This window comes from Betta splendens, chromosome 3, assembly GCF_900634795.4.
Source record: "Betta splendens chromosome 3, fBetSpl5.4, whole genome shotgun sequence".
Taxonomy (NCBI): domain Eukaryota; kingdom Metazoa; phylum Chordata; class Actinopteri; order Anabantiformes; family Osphronemidae; genus Betta; species Betta splendens.
In genome coordinates this window covers 1,895,324-1,921,262 of record NC_040883.2, presented here as the reverse complement: position 1 = coordinate 1,921,262, position 25,939 = coordinate 1,895,324, and the positions used below count along the sequence as shown (strand labels likewise).

Below are 25,939 nucleotides of genomic sequence, written 5' to 3'. Positions count from 1 at the left end.
CTTCGACTTTAGACCACGCTGTGGTTCATTCATCAAAAGTCAAGTGCAGAGTTTAAGCGGGACGTTCACAGCTGCAGTAAGCATTGACCTGGCGTCAGGAGCCTGACGGAGCTGCGCAGTGTTTGCTCTGTCTGTGCAGGACGTTGTTTCAGGCTTAACCTTGACTTGCTCATATCGCTGCAGTCGCTCCACCAGCTGCTGGAGGGAGGGATGCAGTAAAGCAGCGCATCCTGTTGAGAAGTGAGCCGTACGAGCACAGGCCTGTGTTTCAGCCTGTGGTTGGAGCCCACACAGCAGAGGCTCCACTTCCTGCTGGTAATGGTGGTACTGGGGCTACTGGGCGTCATGGTGCAGTTCCCCAGTTGGCCACTAGGGGCTGAATGAGCCATCTAGTGAGGATGCGGCGGCTGCAGGACATCCCAGTGTTCGGAACATGCCCACGAGCATCAGCTGCGCTGGCTGTACATAAGCCTCAGTGCAACACAATCATTGTCCTTTGATATAAAGAAACACAAGGGAAGAATTGAACAGTAGTTGTTGCTACTTTTGCCATTTAAACCTAAATAATTTCAGTTTAGTTTGTTTAGCAAACATTGATTATGTTCATAGGTCAAAGATGAACAAACAGAATGGTCCACATTCATATTCGCACACACGACAAACGTGAGAAACATCCAACACAAAATCCCAAACGCGTCTCTGCCTCAGTTTTGCACTAATTTATTCCGCTCTTCCTTTAATGTGTCAGACGCTGACACGTCTCCCAGGAGGTTCAAAGGGAGCAGGACTTGGTCCTCACCAAGACGAACTCACAGTGTTTTTGTTGAACTAATTTCATGCATCTTGCTCTTATGATAAAACCGAGACGTTTCAAGTCTCCGACGCTACAACAAGCATGGATTGCATCACACAGGTCTAAAAGCAGAGCTTATCCTCAGACGTGTTCGCTGTCAGTTCACAACACAACACTATTGATCAACGCCGCTAAAGAAAGTTTGAACGTACACCAGGAGCTGATTTAAAGAATGTTTGGCTGTAGTTTCTGCTCGCAGCTGGTGTTAAAGGACTGATTGACATAAATCAGCCTAAATCTGTGATATCACTGACTGAAACCATCTGTCAGAGCAACTCTCCTTCTCACTGGTTCACAAATCCTCAGCTCGCGGGCGTCTTGATAATTGCCTATGAAAACACGCTGCGCACTTGAAAGGAAGCCTAAGAATATCCAGTGCGTTCACATTTCTAGGCGCCGCTCACAATAGCTTTGATTAATACGTATCAAAGCTAAACAACGTCTTAAAGCAGGAGTTCGATAGAAACCTCACTTTGTTTGTTTCTACCATGTTGCTGTTGGAAAAGCTCGTACACAGAAGCGCGACCAGTCGGCTGCTTGGTAACAAACACAGAAGCATCCTGTTCAGTGAGACATGTAATCGCATCCAATACATATTTGATGATGAATCCCTTTTTTTGCCTGTGAGCTCATATTAACTGGGACTGACTCAATAATCTGCCACCTTCTGGGCTGTAGACGTGAACGGCGACAGACGTCCAGCAGCCGACGACTATGAGGTGAATAACCAACAAAACTGCTTCTCTGTATGTTTCTGGTCCTGCTCCGTCTACGAGGATTCATCATCGTGCTTGTGTAACGTCGCCATAGAAACACAATCACATGATTATCAAATTAAGGACAGGCTTAGAAACGCTGCAGCTACAGAGCAGGAAGGACGAGCACCAGCGTTCGGCATCTTAACACTATTCATGTGTGAGATTCAACCTCAGCTAAAGCTCAAAAATCACAACTTTACAGCAGACATGAGCCCGTTTGTGCTTTGAATGAGGTGCTACAACATCTGTATGCAGCCGCCAGGAGAACTGCAGGCAGCACGAGGCTCAGCGCGAGCAGGGACGTCGCTGACGTTGGCGTCTGGAGTCCGTTTGGGTCGTTTGTTCTGGAACTCTGCTGCAGGAGCCATAAACCTGGGCCTCGCTGTGCAGCCACTTCCTGCACATCTCCTGGTGCTTTGTTTAAACACGCAGTAAGCTCTGACCCGAGCCCACCGGCGCTGGGCTGGGTGAGGCGGCGCCTGGAGGCCCTCGAGCCCCAGACCTGCACAGGGTTTTGAACCGACAGCCTCAGGAGGACCCGGACACGTCCAGGTCTGAGACAGTTATCACCCGTGCTTCATGCCGACACAGCCACCTGTCCAACTTGATGAGATTACTGCAGTGTGTGTGTGTGTGTGTGTGTGTGTGTGTGTGTGTGTGTGTGTGTGTGTGTGTGTGTGTGTGTGTGTGTGCGTGCGTGCGTGCGTGCGTGTGAACGAGGGACGACACACTTCTCTGCACGGATAATAAAAAATAAGCCGGCGGATTTGTGTGAATATTACGCCTGTTTATTATCACGTACTCTGTAAATTTAAGGAAATGATAAAACACTGACTGAGGCACGTTTTATTATTCATATAGTCGCCTAAATTAATCTGTTCCATCTCCTCAGAGGAGGAAACTAGATTCCATTTATTAAACAATACACAACCTGAGACTAAGACATGAGGCCTCCTATTAATCTTCATACCTACAACGTAGTTTCAACAACAGGTGATGGATGATGGAATTATTTTTTGTACCCAGCGACTATGCTTGGAAGCACTAAAGAATCCATTATGTTCACGTAATGAACTGGTTTAGGGCAAAATAGTGTTTTTAACAGCAGGAGACCATCAACGCTCAGGTTACGATCTATTTAGTCACATCCTCCTGCTTTTAAGCAACAAATAGGTATTAGTGGTATTAAACGCCCTTGTTAACCTCCAGCCTCAGTGTCGGTTGGATGAATGAGCATCAGTCCCGTCCTCAGAGAACCGCTGCTCTGCCGTTTGCAGAGGGAAACCAGCGTCCAGGATCCAGATGTGCTGCTCAGACGAGCGCGCGCTGCCCGGTGTGAGCGACCTCCGCGGCCGCAGCTGGAGGCGGAGTCTGTGAAAAGGAAGAACAACGCGATGAGGAGCGAGACACCGCGTTATTAGAAGACGTGACCTCATTAGAAAGCACAAGTTGTAAATAATGGACGTAATCGGTCTCTGCATCACGTTAACAGCTTGATGTGTAAATCACTCCTCATGATTAAACGCGTGTTAATTAGTGGGCTCGGTTCGCTGCTGCGTGTTTCCTCACGTCCACGTCGCAGGTGTCCACATTTTAGAACGCAGTGGCACATAATAAGCGCCTTTTATTGCTGCGCTGTGTTTGTAAAACGTGGAATTTTCTCCGCTCCCGTCACGTTTGTCGCTCTACAGCTGTAGTTTGGTGACAACTTCTTTGTCTTTGAAGTGCTGATTATTCCACTTCTTTTATGGCCCATAAATCCCGATAATTAACGCTAATTATTACCTGTGCTTATTATGAATTTCTGAAGTCTCACATTTGTTTTCTCGCGCCGCAGATAATTCGCTCCTTCGACTCAAACGGAGCAGCTCGACGTTTGAATTTGCATTAAGGCTAATTGTTTTTTTCTGCGGAGACGGTGGAGGAGTCGGTCCACGTCATGAAAACGCTGTCAATAATTCACGTTCTCAGCCTGAAGCTGTAGCTGTTCACCTGCACAACAGGAAGCGCTGTCTCCGCTTTACGGCCGAGTCTTCGGTTGACGCGACCTCCAGCGCCTCTAAAACAGTGACAGCGGCTCAAAGGACCGCGGCTCGGATTCCATTCATCAGATTCGCTCCAGTCGGTTCCTCGACGCTGACCCGACGTTCCCATTTCATCTGTGCCGCAGCCCTTGAGCAAACCTCAGCGCAGCTCTGCGCGTTCAGGTGCGGGTTTCAGCTGCAGTGGTGGAATGTGACGGCTGCTGGTTCAACTCCAGCTGAGCAGCGTGTGAGCGGAGCACCAGCAGGGGTTCGGACCGACCTGCCCCCCCCCCGAGCTGCTCACCCCCACGTCACCAGGCTCCACGGCTGATCATTAAATCTTTTAGACGATGGCAGCAGTTAGAGCCACGTTACGAGACTCAAAGGTGTTTAGTCACGAGCGCCTGAGGTTTAGTGGAGCCTTTTCATTCACTCACGAGTCGGTGTGCGACTTATTTCTTAATTCATGTTTATTCTGTGAATCTTTGCCGCGTGTCGCATGCGTCCCAGCTCTGCAGCCTGCGTTACTCAGGACGTCGGCCCGGCGCTCGTGCTGCTCTGCAGTTCTTTACTGTGGAATCTGCCTCATTCGGCCTCAGCAGAACGTGGGCACCGTCCGGATCCTTGTTGTGACAGCGGCATCAATGACGTGTCATAAAGTGGGGCGTCGCGGATGCCGCTCTCCAGAAGCCATTTCATACATCATTTCATCTCACTGTACGGTTTGATTCCGTCTGTGATATCGCAGCTTTTAACAAACGCTCTGTTGCTGCATCTCTTTCTCGTCCATAAATCTCCACTTCAGCAAAGCGAATCCTAAATCTGTGGCGAGCTGAGTAAAACATGTTTATTTCCCAGCAGAGCTGTTGTTATTAATCTTCATGACTGGATCCTGTGCGTCAGGAGGCGCTGGTCACTGGGACGTTCACATGAGGAACGCAGCCTCAGCTCCTTTGAGGGAATCCACACGACGAGTCAGAAAACAGGTCGTCTTCTCAGAAGTCCTCCGAGTTGAAGGCAGAGCCCTGAACGATCCTCGCTGTTGCATAAGCTGCAGCTCCACCAGCGAGCTGCTTTCAATTATTTGCCAGTCTGGTGGAAGGAAGGCCCTTCTCATTCAGACGCCCTCAGTCCGCTCTGCACGCTGCCCTTATCCTTGTAGCCGCTTCTGTCGTTTGGTGGAGACGTTCGCAGGAGCCTCATATCCAGCTCTGAGCACGGCGAGGCCGGGCTGCAGCGTGGGTCCAGGTTCTGGGCTGCAGCGTGGGTCCAGGTTCTGGGCTGCAGCGTGGGTCTGGGTACAGGTCTGGGCTGCAGCGTGGGTCCAGGTTCTGGGCTGCAGCGTGGGTCCAGGTCCGGGTCTGGGTCCAGGTCCAGGTCCGAGTCTGGGTCCGGGCTGCAGCGTGGGTCCGGGTCCGAGTCTGGGCTGCAGCGTGGGTCCAGGTCCAGGTCCAGGTCTGGGTCCGGGCTGCAGCTTTGGTTTGGGTCCGGGTCCGGATTGCATCGTGGTCCCGGGCTGCAGCCTGGACCCGGCCGTGGCCCCGTTCACGTCCATCAACGTTCTTTAGCGTCGGCCCAATCTACAAACGCGTCACGTTTCCTGGCTTCAGCCAAACACCTTTTTTCTCCACCTGTGTATTTGTAGGCGCTTAAGACATCAAAGCCGCCGCCGCCCCTGAGGTGCCACCGCAAATTTACTCAGTGCGCTGGCGCCGCGTGCATCGATACGTCTGAGCAGAGCTGTTTGTGCGACGCTGCGCCTCAGATCCAACGCTCTCACACCTGCTTTTTACACGAACGGAGAGTTACGGCCCAGAACGCGAGCTCAGGGTGAGAGGAGCCGCTCCAAAAACACACAACACGCGTGTCATCATTCATTCATCAGAGCAGAGAATGAAGGGCAGCGTCTGCAGCGCTCATTACTTCAGTTTAGCCACGTTTCCCTTCTCTCCTTTTGAGATGTGATGATAACATGATAACAGCTCTGCTGCAGCGCTTGGGCCCCTGGGGGCCCCAGTCACATGACTACAAACCACGTCACATGTCGTCTCAGAGAACGACCGGCTCCAAACACCGGTACTTGGGCTCATTACAGAGTTCTAAATAGGACGATTGGGACTTTGGTTCTGTCTTTATTAAATCTATAAAAACCAACCTGACGTCTCTCCTGATCAGGTTTGCTCCTGGTTTTTAACCTGTTTGTGTCTTGGATGTGGAGGTTGATGCCCGTTTCATGGAAGGCTGTCATTCTGACGTACACCTGGTCCTGGTCTACACAGGTCCAGGTTTGGCTCGGATGCCAGGTCCAAACGCAGGTGCTGTATCCACTGCGGCGTCAGAGGGAACTCGAGGAATCACTTCTTGTCAAATGGGTCAATTCAGAAAAATGAAAAGTTCCTTTCAGCATCAGAAAGTTAATGCTTACAATCTCTGGCTGGTGAACAAAGCTGCCCACAGGCGACGAAGCAGAGATCTATAGATGGAAGCCCCAACTTTACAGCCTTTAACATCACGGAGCCGAGCGGCTCCCATCATCCTGTGTGGATGTCAGCAGTGCGTTAATAGGGGGACATGCAGTGGATGCAGCGTGCAGACGTGTGCTGAGTGCAGCTACATGGATACTGTAGGACCCAGGTCCAGGTCCCTGGAGGACACGCACGGCTGAAGCCAAGCGTGCAGAGAGCAGCATGGCTTGTGCACAGGAACAACCTCTGCATGTGGAATGAGTTCCAGGAGGAGGAGGAGGAGGAGGAGGAGGAGGCACTAGCGCTTTTCAGCGCTGGTATGTTAACAGCACACCAGATTGTGTGTGTGTGTGTGTGTGTGTGTGTGTGTGTGTGTGTGTGTGTGTGTGTGTGTGTGTGTGTGTGTGTGTGTGTGTGTGTGTGTGTGTGTGTGTGTGTGTGTGTGTGTGTGTGTGTGTGTGTGTGTGTGCGTGCGTGCACCTGCTGTGTTTGTGTCGGCGTTATCTGGATGATGCCGGCGCCTGATTGGCGCGTGCACGAGGGAGGATGGGGCTCAGAGACTCCGATTGGCTGCGCTGCCTCGTGGGGCGTGGCCAGAATATGAATGACTGCTTTAGCATTTTGCGCTGCCGGGTTGAGGGGACAGTTACCAAGGAGGGATGGGGTGCACGAGATTGTGCGTGCGGAGGGGAGAGCATCAGAGCTGGTGAGCGAGGAGGGGAGGGGAGGGGGGCGAGCGAGCTGGAGCCGGAGCTGGAGAGAGAGAGAGAGAGGGGGGAGCTTGAGGGAGCGATGCTGGACTCCCGCTCTCACACTGCAGTCTTTCTTCGGCTTCTCTGAGGAAACTGTTCTCCGTGCGCCTCGCGCCGCTTCCTCTTCTTCCTGCCATGACCCCGGTGGACACCGGCGTCCGCCTGCCCACCTAGAGGAGCGGGAGCGGGCGACAGCGGGGGAGGGGCGCCGCCGCACACTTTGCCTCCCTGATGAGAGTCTGGAAATTAATTAAGCGCCATCAGAACACGGGGAGCGCAGAGTGAGGTGCAGGAGGAGATTGAGGCGCCGGAGTCTTAGGAACCGCAGGGAAGCTGAGAAACAGCGAGGAGCAGCTGAGGGACCGCAGATACTTTCAGAGACAAAGGCAGAAGTAGGAGCAGGGCAGAAACTGAGGCAGGCAGGAATCCGGCGGGGGCTCCGGGTGAAGCGGAGAACGGGTCGCTCTCGTGCGGGGGTCTCTCTCCACCCCTGCCTCTCGTTTGCTCCTCTCTTTCTGCATGTCAGCAAAAGCGGAGTGAAGCCGCGGCCCCACGCGAGCGCCCGACGCCCGCCCTCCATCCCAGCGCTCACCCGTAGCCGACGCGCGCTCGGCCCCTGATTGGCCGAGGCGCGGTCTCGTTAGCGCCGGGCTCAGAGCCTCTCCCATGCGAGCAGGTAGGACACCGCGCATCGCTGTGGGAACCGGAGCAGCCCATTGAATCGTAAGCCTGTCTTTGGAGCATGACACCTGCGTCTGAGTTCCAGCGCGGGCGCGGACGCGTGCACGTGCACGTGCACGTGCGTGTCGGGACTTTATCCTAAGTACACAGAATTACACAGGTGTTGCAGCAGGATTATGCCAGGTCCCCTGCTGCACTACAGGATTAGAGAGAAACTTAAGTGAAGTGAATCTGGCTCAGATTAAGTGAGATCGGTGTGTCGATAGCGTCCTGTCCAGCTGTTTGGACCTGAACCAGGGAGCGCCAGAACCCGGCCCCCGGCCCACCGGACCCGCTGAGCCTCCGTAATGAGACGCTCGAGCACAGACGAGACCCCGTACCGGCGCAGCCCGTCGCTGGACAGCAAAGCGGACTCGCCGCCGTTCACCTCGGGCTTCCACCGCTTCAGCGGGGAGTTCGAGTACAAGCGGCCGCCGTTCGCGTTCGGCTTCCACACCACGAAGGCGCCGCAGACGTCCAAAGGGCGCTACGCCCAGGGCAAGAAGTACGTGGTGTTTTACCTGGACCTCTCCTTCATCTTCCTCCTAGAACTGCGGCGCTGCAGGATGGCCGAGGGCTGCGTGATGGCCCTTCGCTACGGGATGGTCTTCTTCAACCTGCTCTTCTGGGTGAGTGCTGCACGCTTCCTTCCCTCTCACTCTTCTTCTCTGCTGCTGTTTCCTGCTGCCAGCGCTGAGCTGGACACGGACCATGCGTTAGGATCATGTGTTCAAAGCCCCTGCGTGCGTGTGTGGGTTTGTGTGTGTGAGTGGAGTGTCTCCCGTGCTCCGCTGTGTGTGTGTGTGTGTGCGTGCGTGCATGCGTGTGTGTTGCATCTCCCATGCGCTGTGTGTGTGTGTGTGCGTGCGTGTTTGTGTGTGTGTGTGTGCGTGCATGTGTGTGTGTGTTGCGTGCATCTCCCGTGCGCTGTGTGTGTGTGTGTGCGTGCGTGTTTGTGTGTGTGTGTGTTGCGTGCGTCTCCCGTGCTCTGTGGGTGTGTGCGTGCGTGTTTGTGTGTGTGTGTGTTGCGTGCGTCTCCCGTGCTCTGTGGGTGTGTGTGTGCGTGCGTGTTTGTGTGTGTGTGTGTGTGTGTGCGTGCATGTGTGTGTGTGTTGCGTGCGTCTCCCGTGCTCTGTGGGTGTGTGTGTGCGTGCGTGCATGTGTGTGTGTGTGTTGCGTGCGTCTCCCGTGCTCTGTGGGTGTGTGTGTGCGTGCGTGTGTCATCTCCCGTGCTCTGTGGGTGTGTGTGTACGGTGCATTGTTTGCTGGTGTATTTGGAGCTGTGTGTACCCTACTTAATCAGTGTGTTACCATTGTGCTGCTTTCTCCTTCTGCCCCCACAACATTTCAGCATCTGCTGGATCTGGCTGCTCGTGTCTGATGCTGCCTCCGTCAGTCCCACCCCGACAGCAGCAACTTGTCACAGAGTTTTTAAGGTGCAGCCGGGTGTGTGTTTGTCGTTTGTTATGCGACTGTTGGTGATGGAAGCCTTGAACGTCTGCACGCGGTCTGGAAGCTGGGATGCGGTTTCCCTGAGGGACAGATTGACCTGCTGGACTCCACACATCCTGTCTGCTATAAAACGCTGGGCGGGGTCACAGTGTGTGTGTGTGTGTGTGTGTGTGTGTGGGTCCATTAATAACTGCTCATGACCGTGACGCGCTGCCTCGTCCGTCACGTTGAGGTCCTGATCCTCCACTCTAACGTCCGTCTGGTGAAGTGTGTCAGTTACGCTGATGTCAGACCTCGATACTGAATCCATTTCAACTGTAACTGGGTCCACGCGCTGTTGATTTGATTTGATATTGAGAATTTGTGAGCCACACGATGCACTGAAGGACAAAGCTAATGAGTTTCCCATCACGGTGCCTCTTTGACAACAGCTCTGGTTAATGTTAATTATTAATTGGTTTTGTATCTTATGCTTCAGCACCGTGGGAAGTGTTTCAGCGCTGACTGTGAGTTTGACTTTGTCAGAGTCAGATCTTAAACCTTTGTTGAGAGCAGACGACTCTGATGGGAAGTCGCTCCAACGTGAACGGCTACGACTGCTTTCCCCAAATCAGACGGTCGAGTGCTTGGTGTTGATTTGACATTGATGAAGTGGTTTGACTGCTCTCGTACTTTAGAATGAATGCAGGGCTCCATGCGCAGCCAGCAGCCGCCTCATCTGTGCTGCCTGATACACAGGCATCAGCTCCTGAGCTGAGGAGGGTTCTGATGCTCCTCAGTTTCCCACTGTTAAAACACATCGCACAGTTCCAGTGTGTTAACGGACACACTCATGGACTCTAGGAATGAAGCAAGCGAGGAGAGAAGGAGCAGGAGACGCATGAGAAGGAGGCGGCGACAACGAGGGCTGTGTGGATGCGCGACGGCTGCGTCCGAGTGAGAGCAAAGTCCAACAGGCTCTCCGTCTGCAAATGTTCACGTTCCCTGAGCATTAAAGCAGATTCATCTGGCAGAGAGCATCAAAACAAGGGAGTGGGATGATTAATAATCATTTATTTAATTATCGTGTGCACCTGGTTTCGTTTTGAAGACAAACCCTCATTCTGCTCCAGCCGTTCTCAGATTTATGTAGAAACACGCGCAGACGCCCATTAGCATAGCGATAGTTGTGGCTGCTGCAACTCATTTGAGCCGTCAGAGCAACAAGCAGCAGAAGAAGAAAAACAGGTTTACATCAGTGAAGTTCTCCAGCGGGACGACAGCCGCTGTCATTAGCGCCGGCGGTTAGTGGGTCTGTGGGTTTTATAGGACCCGCAGCACTAATCCATCACCACGCTCCAAGGTTGGACCGGGCCACAGCTCAGCGTCTGCAGCATCAGCACCGCTCACATGTCAGAACGCCCACGCGTTCAGACCCTGTGTCACAGTGTCACACACACGCATGCACAAATGTATGCACAAATGCAAGCACACACACAGACACGCATGCACAAATGCAAGCACACACACGCATGCACAAATGCAAGCGCACACGCACGCACGCACACACACACACACACACACACACACACACACACACACACACGCACACGCACGCACACACACACACACACACACACACACGCACAAATGCATGCACAAATGCAAGAATTCAGGCACACACACACACATGCATGAATGCAAGCACACGCACACATGCGCACACACACACACACACACACACACACACACACACAATCGATGAATGTTCAGAGGAACATTTACATGAGGCCCAGCAGTTAGTGGGATGTGCTGTATTAACCTGGAGGCTTCAAGCAGTAACTCACAGACTTCCTGTCTCCTTCGCGCTCCTGCGTCCAGAACAGATGACATCATTATGTTGTTATTGTTGACACGTGTTTCTCTCTTATTGTGAACAACCTGCATCACCAGCTTGATGCTGGGGACGGTGAGCAGCCTTATAGATATGACACTGGTGGAGGGATGGTTTCTTTTTGTGTACAGCTCATTTATATCTCTGGTCCCTGAAGTGTGAAACCAACTGTGCGATGATGGAGTAGAAAATTGTTTTCATGCATCGACGTGAGCATCTTTCCAGAGGCAGAGTCATGAAATAAGAGAGGAGGAATTCTGGCTTCAGCTTTGACCTGTGGGTCCAAGTTCTGGCGCTGCTGTGTGTCTGCGGTGACGGAACGAGGACGTCTCATTCTACAGAGGGACAGTATCAATAGGATCCACTCCAGCTCTAATGACTGGTACCCACTCACCTCTGGTCTTGGACCTGGACCTGATCTGACGTCTGCTTAAGTTGCACGAACCAAGCGGGTTTGACATGTGGAGCGTGAGCTGTGCCTTGGTGGAACGTTTCAGGTCAAATGACTAATTGGGTGTTTAGGATTGAAGCAGGTCTGCCTGCTCTCGTCCTCCCGGCTTGGCATCAAACAGCTCCTCAGAGGACTCAGACTCCGGCCAACAGCTGTGCTGCGCTGGTCTGAGAGCAGCAGGAGACGCAGGATCAGGGGTCCGGCGCTGTCTGCAGCTCTGATGGAAACAGGAGGACGAGCCGAGGAGCTGAAATCCTGAGGCAGCAGCGACAAAGTGAGAATTACACATAAATTCATCAGTTCCTTCAAAGTGTTTCACGCCGGAGCGTCTGTAAACTGGACATGTTCTGTTGGTTTTTATTGCTTAGTCGGCATCCGTGGGTTTACTCACGGGGGAGGCTTTAGCCGCTGGCTACTTATTTTGTTCCCACATTGAGTGATTTCAATCGATTAATCTTTTCAGTCTTTGATGCATAAAAAAGCTTCAAACTACAAACTAATTTCAGAGCAGCTGCTCAGCTGTGCAATGAAACACCATTTGTCAAATATCTAGAAACGTGTTGTTCACATCTGTACGATGGCAGATACATTTCTGTAATGAGATTTGTTTGATCGTCACACTTCAGAAGCCGATGGATTTGTGCTGTCGGTGCCACGAACTCATCTACTGAACGAGGTCGAGGAGCCAAAGTGTGACGGGTTGCTGCTGATTGAGGTCACATGACCGCGTGCGAGTCAGCGACCCGACTCATCAGCAGTAACTCAGCTCTGAACCTGGGAACACAGCTCAGGTCTGGAGTAAATGGGACGAGTGTAAAAGACGCCACATTGCTGTGACTTTGGTCGACACACATACAGCGCAAGGACGAAATCCCAGAGGCCAGAGATCCAAAGGCTGGAGACGAGCAGCAACGTCCACAGGCTGCAGGAATGAAGCTGTCATCAGGAGGGATGAGGAGCGGGCGACAGGTCCAAGCAGGGTCAGGAAACGACAGCGGCCGGGCTTCTCGTCGTCTCTGAGGCTCTTTGCTTTCTGCTGTCTCTCAGTCGCTCAGTTTTACTTAGAGGAGCAGGTTCGGTGTTAAGGAGCAAATGGTTCAAACCTCTGACTCTGGAGCATCTGTGATGCAGCTCCTGCTGCAGACACTCAAACCTCTGTTTACATTAAATGGGAGAGAAGCGTTGACGGCTCAGACATAGGCTTCTGGGAACACGCACACACATGCACACGCACACGCACAGACACACACACGCACGCACGCACGCACACACACGCACACACACGCACACACACACACGCACACACACACACACACACACACACACACACACACACACACACACACACACACACACACACACACACACACGTACGAGAGAAAACCCACTAATGATGTGCTAATTCTGCATGAGTCCCTTTAAGTAAGTTAAAAGGAAACTCTTTAGCTTCGTGCTGCCAATAAATAGATTTCGTTCTGTATTCTATTACAGCTCACATTACGGCGTATTAGTGATGGTGCATGCAGCAGGTTATTACACGTACGCGGAGCTGGAGTCTCTGTTTCCCACTCTCAAAACGAATTGTGGAACAAAACCATTACTCGGTCTAATTCATGTTTTCATGCCATAAAAATGTGCAGATCGTCATGGAAACGAGTTCTTCTCAATGGAACAGACTCAACAAGGTCTGCATGTGTGCTCAGATACCACGTCACACAGTGGGGAGCAGGTGAAGCCAGAATTCAGCGGCTCATCACACGAGGGGCAACAGGCAACTATTCTAGTGTTAATATCCATGAGTTAAAGGCAGAGCCTGGACCTCCAGCTAAAGTTAAAGTCTGTGTGTGTGCCAGCAGCCTGGGAATCGCTGCATCCGACAAAAATATAGGCGTATAAAAAGGAAGGAGTGGATTCTGTGCTCCAGGACAAGAGCTGATGATCCCTTTAATAAAATACAGTGGCAACTCAAAAATATGCAGCTGAGCACCAGCACTAATCGTCTCCAGTGGAAACCAGCGCTTAGAAAGTGGCTCGCAGCTACTAAACACCAAAATAAGAGCGTCAGTTACAGCCATGTGTTAATTAATCTCGTTAGCCCCAACATGACTTTTCCACACCGCCGGGGTGGGTGGAGGTGGAGGTGGAGGTGGAGGTGGAGGTGGGGGGGCAGCACGCGGGAAGCGAGCGGAGAATGGAGACGTGTCCTCTGAAGTGCTGTTTACTTGTCATCATAATGTGGGTCAGAGCCCGGCGGAGCAGCCCGGGTTCCTGGAGCCGCGAGCGTCTCGCATCTGTCTTGGCTGATTTAGTGAGATCAATAGAAATTGCCTTTCGACTGATTTGAGATCTGTCGGCCCCACCTATTGCCGGGCAGGCCATCGATCGGCGGCAGGAGTGCGAGGACGTGCGGAGCATGAGCGTCCGGGTAATGGCGCTGCTGCTTGAGCGTGTTTGTGGACAAAGCTCCAGGCGGGGACACGGGCTGACGCCACGCACCCAGCGCCGCATGCACTCAGTATGAGTGAAACATGGCATGAATGCGCCAAAGTTGGGTCTCTGACGGCTTCTGTTGGAGGCATCTCTCGGTGAAGCGGGGTTTCACTGGCGCAGGACGAGGCTTAGTCTGTTCATGGCCGGTGCCAGTTTAATACTCAGCACCGGCTGATTCCAGATTCCAGCAGACTCTGGCTCTGCCGCCGCACGAACCTCCTCCCAGCTTTGTTTAGCTTTATCAAATCCAATTATCTCGTTTCCACGGTTACAGAAACAACAAGCTCCTGTGTTTGTCATTTTAAAGTGATGACTTCATATTTACAGGTGATCTATGCTCAGATACAGTGTGAGGTCTGAGCCCGGTGACATTCGATAAGCTCAACCTTCATGTTCCTCCGGTTTACGTGAAATACTTCAACTGATTCCCATCATATGGAGACAATATGTGTCTCAGTGTTGGGATGTGTACGTATATTAAATATATATTGAATAACAAACCCTGGATTCTATAGTTTACAGGCGATGCAGGTTTTTGTTCTTCAAGTTTCAGAGGAACTATAGAAGCAGAAACATTTCAATAAAACCTATTATTGAGCCTCACTCCACGCTGATCTCGGGTCTGTTTCACTTCGTGTTGCCTTTGAGCGTCTCACGCACGTTTCATTGTTCAGGGCTCAACTAAAACGGCTGTGTTTGCTGGTGTCGTCACCTCTGAGCACAAGGACGTCGTGGGTTCAGGCATTTTCTTCTAAATGTAAACACTCACTGTATGTGCGCTGCTGTTAAGTCAGTGAATTAGCCATTCAGCACAACTTACTACAGAAGAAGTGCTCTCACTTCTTCTGAAGACTTTCTCTGATTCACTTGGGAAGATGCAGAAACACTGCTCACCGTGGCGTCTGGATTGTGACAGTGAAATATTTCCTCCACTGCATCAGTCTGGCTCGGCTGCAGAGACACTGCTCTGTGAAGAAGGCCTTGGCTCCCGAAGGACCTTCATTCAAACAGGAACAAATGCTTCTAACAAACTTACATAATATTGCTTTTGAGGCCAATGTGTTAGAAACTACTTGCTTTCTGTTCTTCCACAAGTGTGCTAAAATTAATAACTATTGAGCAATCACAGCTGACAGATCTGAGTCATAAGCGGTTTAAAATATTCATGAAGGGCATTTGAGGACTGAAGGTGTCAAAATGATGTGCAGGTGCAGAAGCAGCAGTGAGTGGATGGACGGGGAGGTGGGTCCCTGTTCATGTTAAGGTCCCACAGCACAGGAGGAAGTGGGGAATACTCTAATAGGAATAATCACCCATTTAAGGGAGATTTACCCAGAGTCAAGTGGCTGCTCATCAGCGTAATCCCAGTAATTCCCCTTTGTTTTACTCAGCTGACTTTGTGCTTGAGGCAGGAGCGAATGGTAGAGGCCTCGCTGAAAAGCCGGCGCAGATGCTGAGACTGAGCAGACGATGTTTTGTGCGACGACGATGTATCAGAAAGGTGCATATGGAGAGATTTTCTCTGTTAGTATACAGCAGTGGGCTGTTAACCCTCGCATGAGCAGGAGACCCTGGTCGGTCCCATTACAGATGGAGACCAGATGGAGGCAGCGAGCCTGAACATCCCACGAGTCTGCCACGAGGAAGAGAGCAGCTCACTACGTCTAAACGGAAGGAGCTGGAGTTTAGGGAGCGAGGTGTTAAAAGTGGGAGGCAGAAACAACAAGTGACACCCTGCTGTGAAAAGGACACGCGACTCCTTGGGATCCTCCTTTTATTTGAAGAACAATCAAAAGAGAAGCACCTTCTGCGGTTCTCATGAGTGATTATTTCTGAGAGTGGGGGGATGGAGGGATGGAGGGATAGAGGGATAGAGGGATGGAGGGAGGGATAGAGGGATGGAGGGAGGGAGGGAGGGATAGAGGGAGGGATGGAGGGAGGGAGGGGGGCGGGTACTCATTCTTAGTAACGACTCATTCATGCCTGAACAAGCTGAGGTGTATAATAAATGTGAATTTGAGGAGAGACATATTTTTTCTGACATGAGGTTGTGATGTTCCCACGCACTTAGTGGGCTCCCATCGATATTCTTCTTCAGACTCTATTATCTCTGCGAGTATGAAACGTTCTGCGTGTGGCACTTATTCATTGTGTCGCTTTCAAACAGTGCCTTTCATGCATGAAAATCATCACGTGATTCATATGAAAACACTAAATATGCCAGAAACAGGCAGGTTGAAGGAAACGCTCAGATGCTTCATACATGTTGGCTGCAGCCTGGATCCAGTTGATCCAGTGGATCCAACGCTTCACTGGAGAGACGTTAAACAAATGATCGAACCCTTCTCCAAATCTGAGATTCATTTAAAAAGTTGGTTGTTTAAAAGGACTTGTTTGCTTCATTGAGTGATTGACTCGTCCTCAGTAAACACAAAAAGAAACTGATTAGGTTGAAAGAAATTACACAACAGGACTCACATTATAAACTATACATTTATTTAGTGTGTGTTTAGGGAAAAAACTGCTGTGATTTAGGACTTGCCTGCTGTGAAATGAAAGCTGAACCTAAACACACTGTGTGGAGAGGTGCTGCCTCCTGTGGCCCAGCCTCGCATCCTCACAGCCTCACATCAGCCTCACATCAGCCTCACAGCCTCACATCAGCCTCACATCCTCACAGCCTCACAGCCTCACATCAGCCTCACATCAGCCTCACAGCCTCACATCAGCCTCACATCCTCACAGCCTCATAGCCTCACATCAGCCTCACATCAGCCTCACATCAGCCTCACAGCCTCACAGCCTCACATCAGCCTCACAGCCTCACATCAGCCTCATAGCATCATAGCCTCACATCAGCCTCATAGCCTCACATCAGCCTCACAGCCTCATAGCCTCACATCAGCCTCATAGCCTCACATCAGCCTCACAGCCTCACATCAGCCTCACAGCCTCATAGCCTCACATCAGCCTCATAGCCTCACATCAGCCTCACAGCCTCATAGCCTCACATCAGCCTCATAGCCTCACATCAGCCTCACAGCCTCACATCAGCCTCACAGCCTAAAGGTGTAGAACTGCATGATTGTCCTGCACATTAAAGTTGCTCCAATGTTCCAATTATTTTTGATGCCTTGTTCTGAACTGGCAGACAAAACTTTCAATGAACTTCTTGAAGACAATACATGTTCTGGCAAACTTATAAGAAATCGGTGACTTATCCTATTTTTTTCCACAACATAAATAAAACAACCCATTTTTTAGAACTGTCTCCTGCTGATGAAGCCAATGTTTCATGACCCAGACTTCCACGGGCTCCTGTCACACACCTCTGGACGAGCTAGTGTTATTTTCTGAGACTTGTCTAAACTCCCGCGAAGCCACAGATCACATCATACAACTGCTTCTGCAGGTCCAACTGTGAACCAGCCACAAACGAAGTCACATTAAAATACACGTTTCTACTATGAGAGAAGATGCTACTACACGTTGTCTCAGAATGTCAATAAAGGCACGACAAAGCATCGTGTTTTCAATGTGAGAGGAGGAGGAAGCAGCAGAAACCAAGGCGCTGGAACACGCAGTGGAGGTGAAGTGAGTCAGTGTTGTCAGTAAAGCAGCTCCTTACTCAGAGCTTGGCACTGACACAGCTCACACCCACACGCCAACTTCAGCACCACTACAGAAGCGTCCACATTATCAGAACACTACATCCTCACACCTAAAACCTTCCCGTGAGTCAGTGGCGCGGCTAATGTGCCACCTTAGCTTTTCCCATGTGAACATCTACGACGCGTCTTCACCTTAGTGCAGTGTCTGCATCCCATTAATTAGATTATCTCAGCTCCGAGTCAGACCTCAGACCTGCACGTCGACGCCACTGTCACACGGCTGCAGACTCACAGAATGCAGAGCTGACACACTCCCATTTACATTTACACGATTAGTTTCTCCGTGGTCAGAATCAAGCGTTTGTAGTTTAGAGCGCCAGAACTTTCAAAATAAAACATCGTAGTCCTACTGAGTTTAGCTCCAACCTACACTGAAACAGAACATTATAAATATTCAGTGAAACTTCCATATTCTTTTTTATTTGTGTGTCTCAAGCTGTTTCTGCTGTTCACCCCAGTCATAATGTCAGCAAGATGTCACGCTATTTCCAAAACTCAGACAAACCAAACTCCTCTGAATACTCAGAAAGTTGTAGAGATTTCTGACTTCATCTGTGGCCGATCCTCCTCGGCCGCGCTCACAGATCTCCATTCACACACACATTTGCATCCGGTCATGACTTCTCGGTACAACCCACACATGAGCATCGTCCATACTCCACATTCACAACAGTCGAGAGACAGAAAAGAGGCCCCGCTCTTTTACCAGGCTTTTAATAAAACTGATAAAAATTCCATCATCTTATCGACAGGGGAAACAGACGAGGGTGGGAGCGTTTGCTGCAGAGCTGCTTAGAATAAGGATGCTGCTGGGCAGGAGGGAGAGTAAGACATGAGAGAGAGAGAGAGAGAGAGAGAGAGAGAGAGGAGGGGGAGAGGAGGGGGAGAGGAGGGAGGGGGCAGAAGACAGGGAATGTGTAATAAAGTGAAGCCAAACAGAAGCAAAACGAATCTGGACAATGAGAGGAGCAGATGGTGGTCGGGGGCAGGAGAGCTGGGCAGTGAGAGACTGGGAGGAATATGCTAATTAGCAGAGAGAGATGAAGAAGGACAGGAAAGCAGATGGGGAGACTGGAAAGCGGGTGAGGCAGGGTGAGCTTTTATTTACTCCCCTTGTTCGCAGGATCAATATTTGGTTGTAGCCTCGTAGAAGAACAGACTCCTCGGGACCGGCGGCGTGTGCAGGTGGTGCAGAGCCTGACGCTGGTGGAGGAGGAGGAGGAGGAGGAGGAGGAGGAGGAGGAGGAGGCAGTCAGCGGGGAGGAGCGGGAGGCGGGAGGCGCAGGGGAGATGTGGAGGTTGCAGGAACAGGTGGGGAGACAGCAGGTGGCGGAGGCACAGAGGGAGAAATGTGGAGAACAGCCCAGGGCCCTGAATCAAGCACCTTGATGATGCTTTAATGACAACGTGCTCCTTCATAGGAAATGAGCTAAAAATATGGAGCTCTAAAGGCACCGCGGAGCGACTGAGGGAGGACGTGACTGGATCCACGGCGTTTGTTCAGCTGGTGCTTCACGCTCGGCGCTGCAGAACCGGCCCGTCCGGCGCCGGCGCCCTCCGACCCGCCGCGTGCTACACGTTCTGCCTCCGCGGCTCGTTTGTCGGGGTGACACCCGTCCTGCTTCCACAAAAACAGAATAATTTATTTGTGATTTATTATTCATTCCTGTCGTCAACGGCAGCATTAACTAAGAACCAGGAAAAGCGAGTTACACAGGAAAAGGGGCTTTTTATAGACAGTGTCATCACTTTAATGAATAATAGATGGACTTTGTATTTATTATTGACATATTGGCCTACTTACTAACTAGTTGACTGCTGATGAGGAATAAAAGCCTTGAGCCGGGATCATTCACCTGCAGCGTCGGGTCTGTGCTGCTCCACCTGCTGCCGACCGATCACTCGCTAACTCAGTATTCAAGTGTCTTCTCAAGGCATCGGCGCTATCGTCAGCCTCATCGTCCCCACGCGCTCCTGTCAGAGCGGGCAGAAAGGCAGAGCGACGCAGCCTCACACAATAATCTACTCGCTGAGATAAAGAAATTGCTTCTCTAAGGAGACGCTCACTTGTCCAATCAATCTCTCCACAAAGCAGGTTGCATATTTCCAAGAGGCACCTCTGCCCCGTGCTCCTTTGTAGCTGCCACAATCAAACCCTCGTGGAGTCTCGTACTGATCAAAGGCCGTTCATCCGTCTCTTAAAGGAGTGAAGGACGGCCGCTCCTATTTCACCCTCTGCTGCCTTTCATGGACCCTGGCTTCATGGACCCAGGCTTCATGGACCCCGGCTTCATGGCTTCATGGACCCCGGCTTCATGGCTTCATGGACCCCGGCTTCATGGCTTCATGGACCCCGGCTTCATGGACCCCGGCTTCATGGCTTCATGGACCCCAGCTTCATGGCTTCATGGACCCCGGCTTCATGGACCCAGGCTTCATGGACCCAGGCTTCATGGACCCCGGCTTCATGGCTTCATGGACCCCGGCTTCATGGCTTCATGGACCCGGGCTTCATGGACCCTGGCTTCATGGACCCTGGCTTCATGGACCCTGGCTTCATGGCTTCATGGACCCCGGCTTCATGGCTTCATGGACCCGGGCTTCATGGACCCTGGCTTCATGGACCCCGGCTTCATGGCTTCATGGACCCCGGCTTCATGGCTTCATGGACCCAGGCTTCATGGACCCTGGCTTCATGGACCCCGGCTTCATGGCTTCATGGACCCCGGCTTCATGGCTTCATGGACCCCGGCTTCATGGCTTCATGGACCCGGGCTTCATGGACCCTGGCTTCATGGACCCTGGCTTCATGGACCCTGGCTTCATGGACCCCGGCTTCATGGACCCAGGCTTCATGGCTTCATGGACCCCGGCTTCATGGACCCAGGCTTCATGGCTTCATGGACCCAGGCTTCATGGCTTCATGGACCCAGGCTCTATGGACGCGTGGCACTGGGGGAGCTTCATTAGTGGCTTCAGGACGAACGCAGACGAACGCGGACGAACGCGGACGAACGCGGACGAACGCAGACGAACGCGGACGAACCCAAACGTCCTCCTGACACACGTCTTTGGACGTGTGTCACGTCTGCACTTTTGGCCCTGATGACGAAGGCAGCTCTTTCCTTCAGCCGCCTCGTCTCAGACTGTTTACTGCTCCAAGTGTTCTGGACATTTCCTGTAAATACGTACGACACTGGCAGGAAATGAATGCGCTGAAGGACTAAAGCTTTGATCTGGAGTTTGTTTGATATTCCTTTAAATTATGCTTCAATTGGAACTGCAGCTCCGGCTCATTATGGGTATAAAAAGCTTTCCTTCATTGTAGGAAACACTGCACCTCCAACCTCCAACCCAAGAAACGTTGTAGCTCCTCTAATGCTGAAATGTGAGAACAGTAAGTGAATAATATCATTATTCCTTCCAGTTGGAAATTTTAAAATTCAGTTTTTATTTAAATCATTCAGATTCTCCGAAGGCAAAACCAACTAACACACACAGCACATTAGCTGCTGGACCATCTGCCATGGATCAACAGAGCAGCCAGTTACAAATATAGGACGTTTTTGTCCAAGCAGTGAATGCGCGTGGAGCTCAGCCGTCACACTGGGGCTCGGATGCACCGTGCTGCATGCGTCTCCCTGACCAACACCAGGAGTCGTCCCCATAACAACCTGCCCATTCTCTGTGATGGGAGCGCATATCTGCCCTGAGCTGCCTGCTCAAACTACACGCCAGCAATGATTAACCTTAACAGGCTGCTGCTCAGCACAGGTTAAATGGAACGTTGGAGGCCCTTTAATGGGTTAAAGGGAACGTTGGAGGCCATTTTGTGCAGGAGCCTGGTGAAAGTCGCGGCCGCGTCCACAAGCGTTGAATAAATGCAGGACTTTCCACTGGTGGCAGCTGCTGGACGGAGGTGGAGGTGGGAAAGGTTCCACCGCTGCTTCAAGCTGCCGTCGGCTCGCTTCTTTTCAGAAAGCTCAGGTTTAATTCTCCGACACCTCTATTGTCGCTGAGCTTTTATTCTGCCCGCGGTGCCCGTTTCGCTTTGCTCTGCTCTGTTTACTAAAGTGCAAGTACAAGAGGTTGTAAAATGAGGTACTGGAAAGAATAAAGACTGATTTCTGAGAATTACACAACACTGCCACAGAGCTATTATTTTCGCTTTCAACCGAAAAGAAATTTCTCTTTAAGCACCTTCAAATCACTTTCTGACAGCGCACGCAGCATCTAGAACGTAGCACGACACTTCGTTATCACGCCATGCAATGGTTCATTATCACTGGTCATCAGCCCTTATGTATGCACCTACTCTACCTACTGCCAGCGGTGAGTAGGTGCAGTAGGTTGTCGTCATCTACTCGTAAGGCTCGGGTGAATAAACCAACTGAACCAGCAGGGGCGCCGTTGAACGCTTGTTGTCAGACGGAGGATCGACTGTCACGAACCCTAACCTTAACCGCAATAGCTAGCAACTTAGCTAGATGCTATCTGTTAGCGAGTAGGTAGAGTAGGTACCTACTGGCCCGTACAGTATGTATGGGCTGATACCTACTCATCATGTCATATGTTAGCGGTGATAGCATCCGAAGCGGGTGACGTAGAGGCGTGCGAGAAGCTAATGAACTCGCTGGAGATAACAGAGGATTCCTGATCTGAATAATTACTGAAATATTACAGAGCTAATGGGACTTAAAGGGGGGGTTCCTAAGTTAGAGGGAAGGCCCATGATGCCTCTGGGGCTGATTGACCCGCTGACATTCATGTCGCCGCACTGATGACGCTGCAGATAGTTCAGCTAAAGACGCGTTAAAGCCCTTAAGTACGAGGTTTTAAGTAATTACACGTGAAAATTGGATTCTTTCTCTGCACATTGTCGGTTATGAGCTCAAATTACTTCCCAGCAGCTCCACGAGCTGCGTGGACTCAGCTGAGAGGCACTAAACCAAATTGAATTATCTTAAAACGGGTTTTGGTTTTAAACCCATCGCGTGCGTCCCTGGACTGGAGAAATCAGCTGGTTCCGTAGCGGCGCTGATCCGCTCTGTTTGGCCTCAGCTGGAACCACAGCGACGGGGCTGCGTACAATGACGCCTTTTACTGCCTTGCCTTCTTTTTACCATCCCCTTCTATTTAATGCACAGGCCCTTTGAAATATCCTGCTCCATCCTATTACCTGTTTCATTCTGTGGCATAAGGCTCCCTGCTGTGCAGCTGTAGCATGAGAGCATGCGAGCAGAAACAGCTTAGAAGCAGCCTTTTATTTGATCAATCCTCCTGACAGAGCCGTCTCCGGACACTTTCTGGGACCGGCGCTGGATGGTGGAGCCTGTTGGAGCCTAAGCCTCTCTCACAACGGGAGGATTTGCCTCACCGAGGAGGCCGTGGTCACCGTGGTGATTTAAGGTGGTGACTGTTGGAGGGAGATGAGGGGGAGATGAAAGGCAAGGTGAACGGAGGAGGTCTGATGGGGAGGCACAGGGGAGCAAAGAAAATGGGACAGACAGGAGGTGATGGAGAGAGATGTGCACGAGTCGCAGTGAGAAGAAAGCTAATGATGGCAAGAGCAGAGGATGGGGGAGGAGGTGTAATGGAGCTGGGAGAGAGGGAGACGGGAGGGAACGAGGTGTTAATGACGCTGGTGAATGAGGGGGGAGGAGACAGAGGAGATGTAAGATGTGAAAGAAGCACAATTAAGAAACAAGGAATTAAAATGTGAGAGGAGCTGCTGTGGGAGAGCGGCAGCGAGGCAGGATGAGAGGCCGTCAGGGCCTGTGTAGACGGATCGACTGAGCCGAAGCGTGAACACACACGGGCTGAGAGCAAACAGTGCTGAGCAGGCGTTTGTCATCATTTATCTGTCGCTTACTTTGATCACATCACGACCTGAGTCCCTGCTTCAGCTGCGCTTTGCACCTGCTCCATCAGACTCTGAGTCGGACTCGGAGTTGGACTCAGATTCAGACTCGGACTCGCACTCGGACTCAGACTAGGACTAGGACTCGAACTCGAACCCGCACTCACACTCGGACTCAGACTCAAGCTCTGAGTCAGAGTTGGACTTGGAGTTGGACTCAGATTCGGATTCGGAATCGGAATCAGACTCGCACTCGGACTCAGACTCGGACTTGGACTCTGAGTCAGACTCAGACTCAAACTCAAACTCGGACTCGCACTCGGAGGCTCCCTTGCGCTGCGCAGCCTCCGCTGATGTAAAGAGGAGCTGCTCAGGGCGACGCTCCTCGTTCTCCCCGTTCTCCCCGTCTCTCTCCCCATTTCATTCTTTGTCTCCTTGTTGGTAACGCTGCCTGACACTGCGTTTTGTCATGCTGTCCTCATGGGACGCTCCTTGTTACATGGTGCCCCCTACGCTTCCTCTCTGCTCTCCTTCCTCCTTTTCCATTAATAATTTCTTATGCGGGGCCGGTCCTATTGGTTTCCATTCCTCTCTCCTCTAGCTGTGATTTGTTATGCCGCTGCCATTCTCCGCTACATGTCTCATTGGTCAACGTCCGCTGAGTTTTCTATTACCCTCTCTCTCCTTCCTTCCTCTTTACCCCCTCCCCACGTTGTTTGATCTCATACTTCGCTATCACAGATTTGTTTCTCCCTACAGCACGCTGCCGAGGTGTTTCTCATCTGCGGCGCGCTGCGTTCGGAAGCGGCGTGTGAGGCGGCAGCTTCAGATCGGTCCGCATTCTGTTCCGGGGGGGATTATTTAGTTAGTGTTGCACACACAGTGAGACGATAGCTATTTCAGTCTGTCATTAGTATCACCTGAATGCACCAGAGGGCAGTCAGAGGGCTCAATGGGAATATGGGGCCGTTATTGGAGAACAAAGCAGGCACGTGCCTTTCTCCTGTTCCCTATTATGTGTGTGTGTGTGTGTGTGTGTGTGTGTGTGTGTGTGTGTGTGTGTGTGTGTGTGTGTGTGTGTGTGTGTGTGTGTGTGTGTTGGACTGAATGTATAGAGACACTGAGACAAACTGTTAGCAGAAAAGCTCAGTTTGCAAAGATCTGCAACAATTGGCTCTTTAAAACGCACGTTTTAGAGGCTCGAGCTATAATTAATTTCATGTCCTGGTCTCATGTGGTCAAGGACATTTTAATGAACGTGATCATCCAAAAATGCCATTAAAAACTTTGCACTGTCTTGCAGTCGTGAGAGGGATGATTATCGAAGTCAAACAGCATGAAATCAATATTTGTAGAAGCTATTTCAGTCCAGTCAGGAGGGAACGTGACACAGCTCCATTTATTTCTGCAACGTGTGAAGCAGGTGATGCAGCGACTGACAACCTGAGGAGCCGCTGGCAGCTGAGCTCATGCTGCATCAGGACATCCATCATTAATCTGCTCTGGGAGCCTTGTGGCATCAATCAAAAGTCTTGGCACCGGGTTGATATAAATAATAATTGTTTTCTGCTGCAGCAGTTTGCTGACCAGTAAAGACCAGAATAGGTCATTGTATGTAAATCATCGTGGCCCAGATGCATCTGCTTTGAGGCGTGTGCTCCCGCTGTTAACGGTGCTGATGTGAGCGTCCGTCTCCTGGGACTCATCAGTTTGATGATTGCTCTGCATGGTTGTATAAAGGCTGAGCTATACGAGCGCCTTTACGGCACCTTAAAGTGCAGACACCGCTCCCTCCTGACGCCCTCAGAGTCCACATGACAATCGCTCCCACTAGCTTCGTTGTTAAACAATTAAATTCTGCCTTTCACTGTTCACTCAATCAATATTTAAGCATCAGCGGATGTTTATTTTTCCTGCAGGAAGGTCGGCTGCGTTGTGACCAATAGGACATTACTGCAGATTTGTGTTCTGTGAAGCCTTTTCCCCGACTGTCTTCACTAAATACTTTATGACACAGATGTCCGTACCCTTCATCCGTCAGTGGTCTCGTTTGATGAAAGGTCCAGTGGAGCTGTGCAGCAGCTCAAGGTGAATGAAGCACCTGAACCCCTCAGAGGCATAAAGCATTCCTCCCAAGGCGCCTTCGCTGCTGCAGTGACGCCACGTTCTGCTTAGTCTGAAAAAAGCCCTGCGCCGGTTCGTTCACGTGGCGTTTGAGGGCGCTTTAGTGCCGTGTGCATGCGTGATGAAGGCTCCGCTGAGGAGGTGACCCTGACCCCGTGTCTAAGGTCACGCTGTGCTAGCAGTTAAATCAGCTGTTGTTTACCACGCACCTCATCTTATCTGCAGGACACAGACAGCAGGTTGGAGGATTTTAATTTGAGCATTTGCACTGTATTGACATGTTTGAGAGGTCCAGGTGCTCTGGGTTGATGACTTCCGCTCGACCTATTTACTTATTGCTGTGTTGATTGCGTGTGTATTGATTTGGGTTTACGCGTGTTTTATGTCGTACTTGTGTCCGTTCTCATCCCACAGGGTCGACTTATCCTTTGGTTGCAGCTATGGAC

The 25,939-nt window shown here is 51.2% G+C and overlaps 1 protein-coding gene and 1 long non-coding RNA gene across 12 annotated transcripts in view; one reads left to right on the top strand and one right to left on the bottom strand.

Annotated features, from left to right (window-relative positions):
* The window catches only part of tspan4a (tetraspanin 4a), an 80,070-nt gene that overhangs the window by 6,737 nt on the left and 47,394 nt on the right, over positions 1 to 25,939 (top strand). The window contains exons 1-2 of one of the 4 annotated variants that reach the window (XM_041069999.2): positions 6,632 to 6,806; positions 8,122 to 8,201. In XM_041069999.2, coding sequence (XP_040925933.2) covers positions 6,647 to 6,806; positions 8,122 to 8,201 — 240 coding nt within the window. In that variant the 5' untranslated portion in view covers positions 6,632 to 6,646. Of the gene's footprint in view, positions 1 to 6,631; positions 6,807 to 6,859; positions 8,202 to 25,939 lie in introns of those variants that run through there. The other 3 variants (XM_055507352.1, XM_029144102.3, XM_029144101.3) reach the window with 3 other exon arrangements.
* Positions 2,367 to 25,939, bottom strand: part of LOC114852059 (uncharacterized) — a 63,989-nt gene continuing 40,416 nt past the window's right edge. For 5 of the 8 annotated variants that reach the window (XR_003785303.3, XR_003785304.3, XR_003785305.3 and 2 more), the window contains one exon: positions 24,601 to 25,931. This is a non-coding gene — a long non-coding RNA (uncharacterized LOC114852059). Of the gene's footprint in view, positions 2,983 to 18,149; positions 19,128 to 24,600; positions 25,932 to 25,939 lie in introns of those variants that run through there. The other 3 variants (XR_008694183.1, XR_008694184.1, XR_008694182.1) reach the window with 3 other exon arrangements.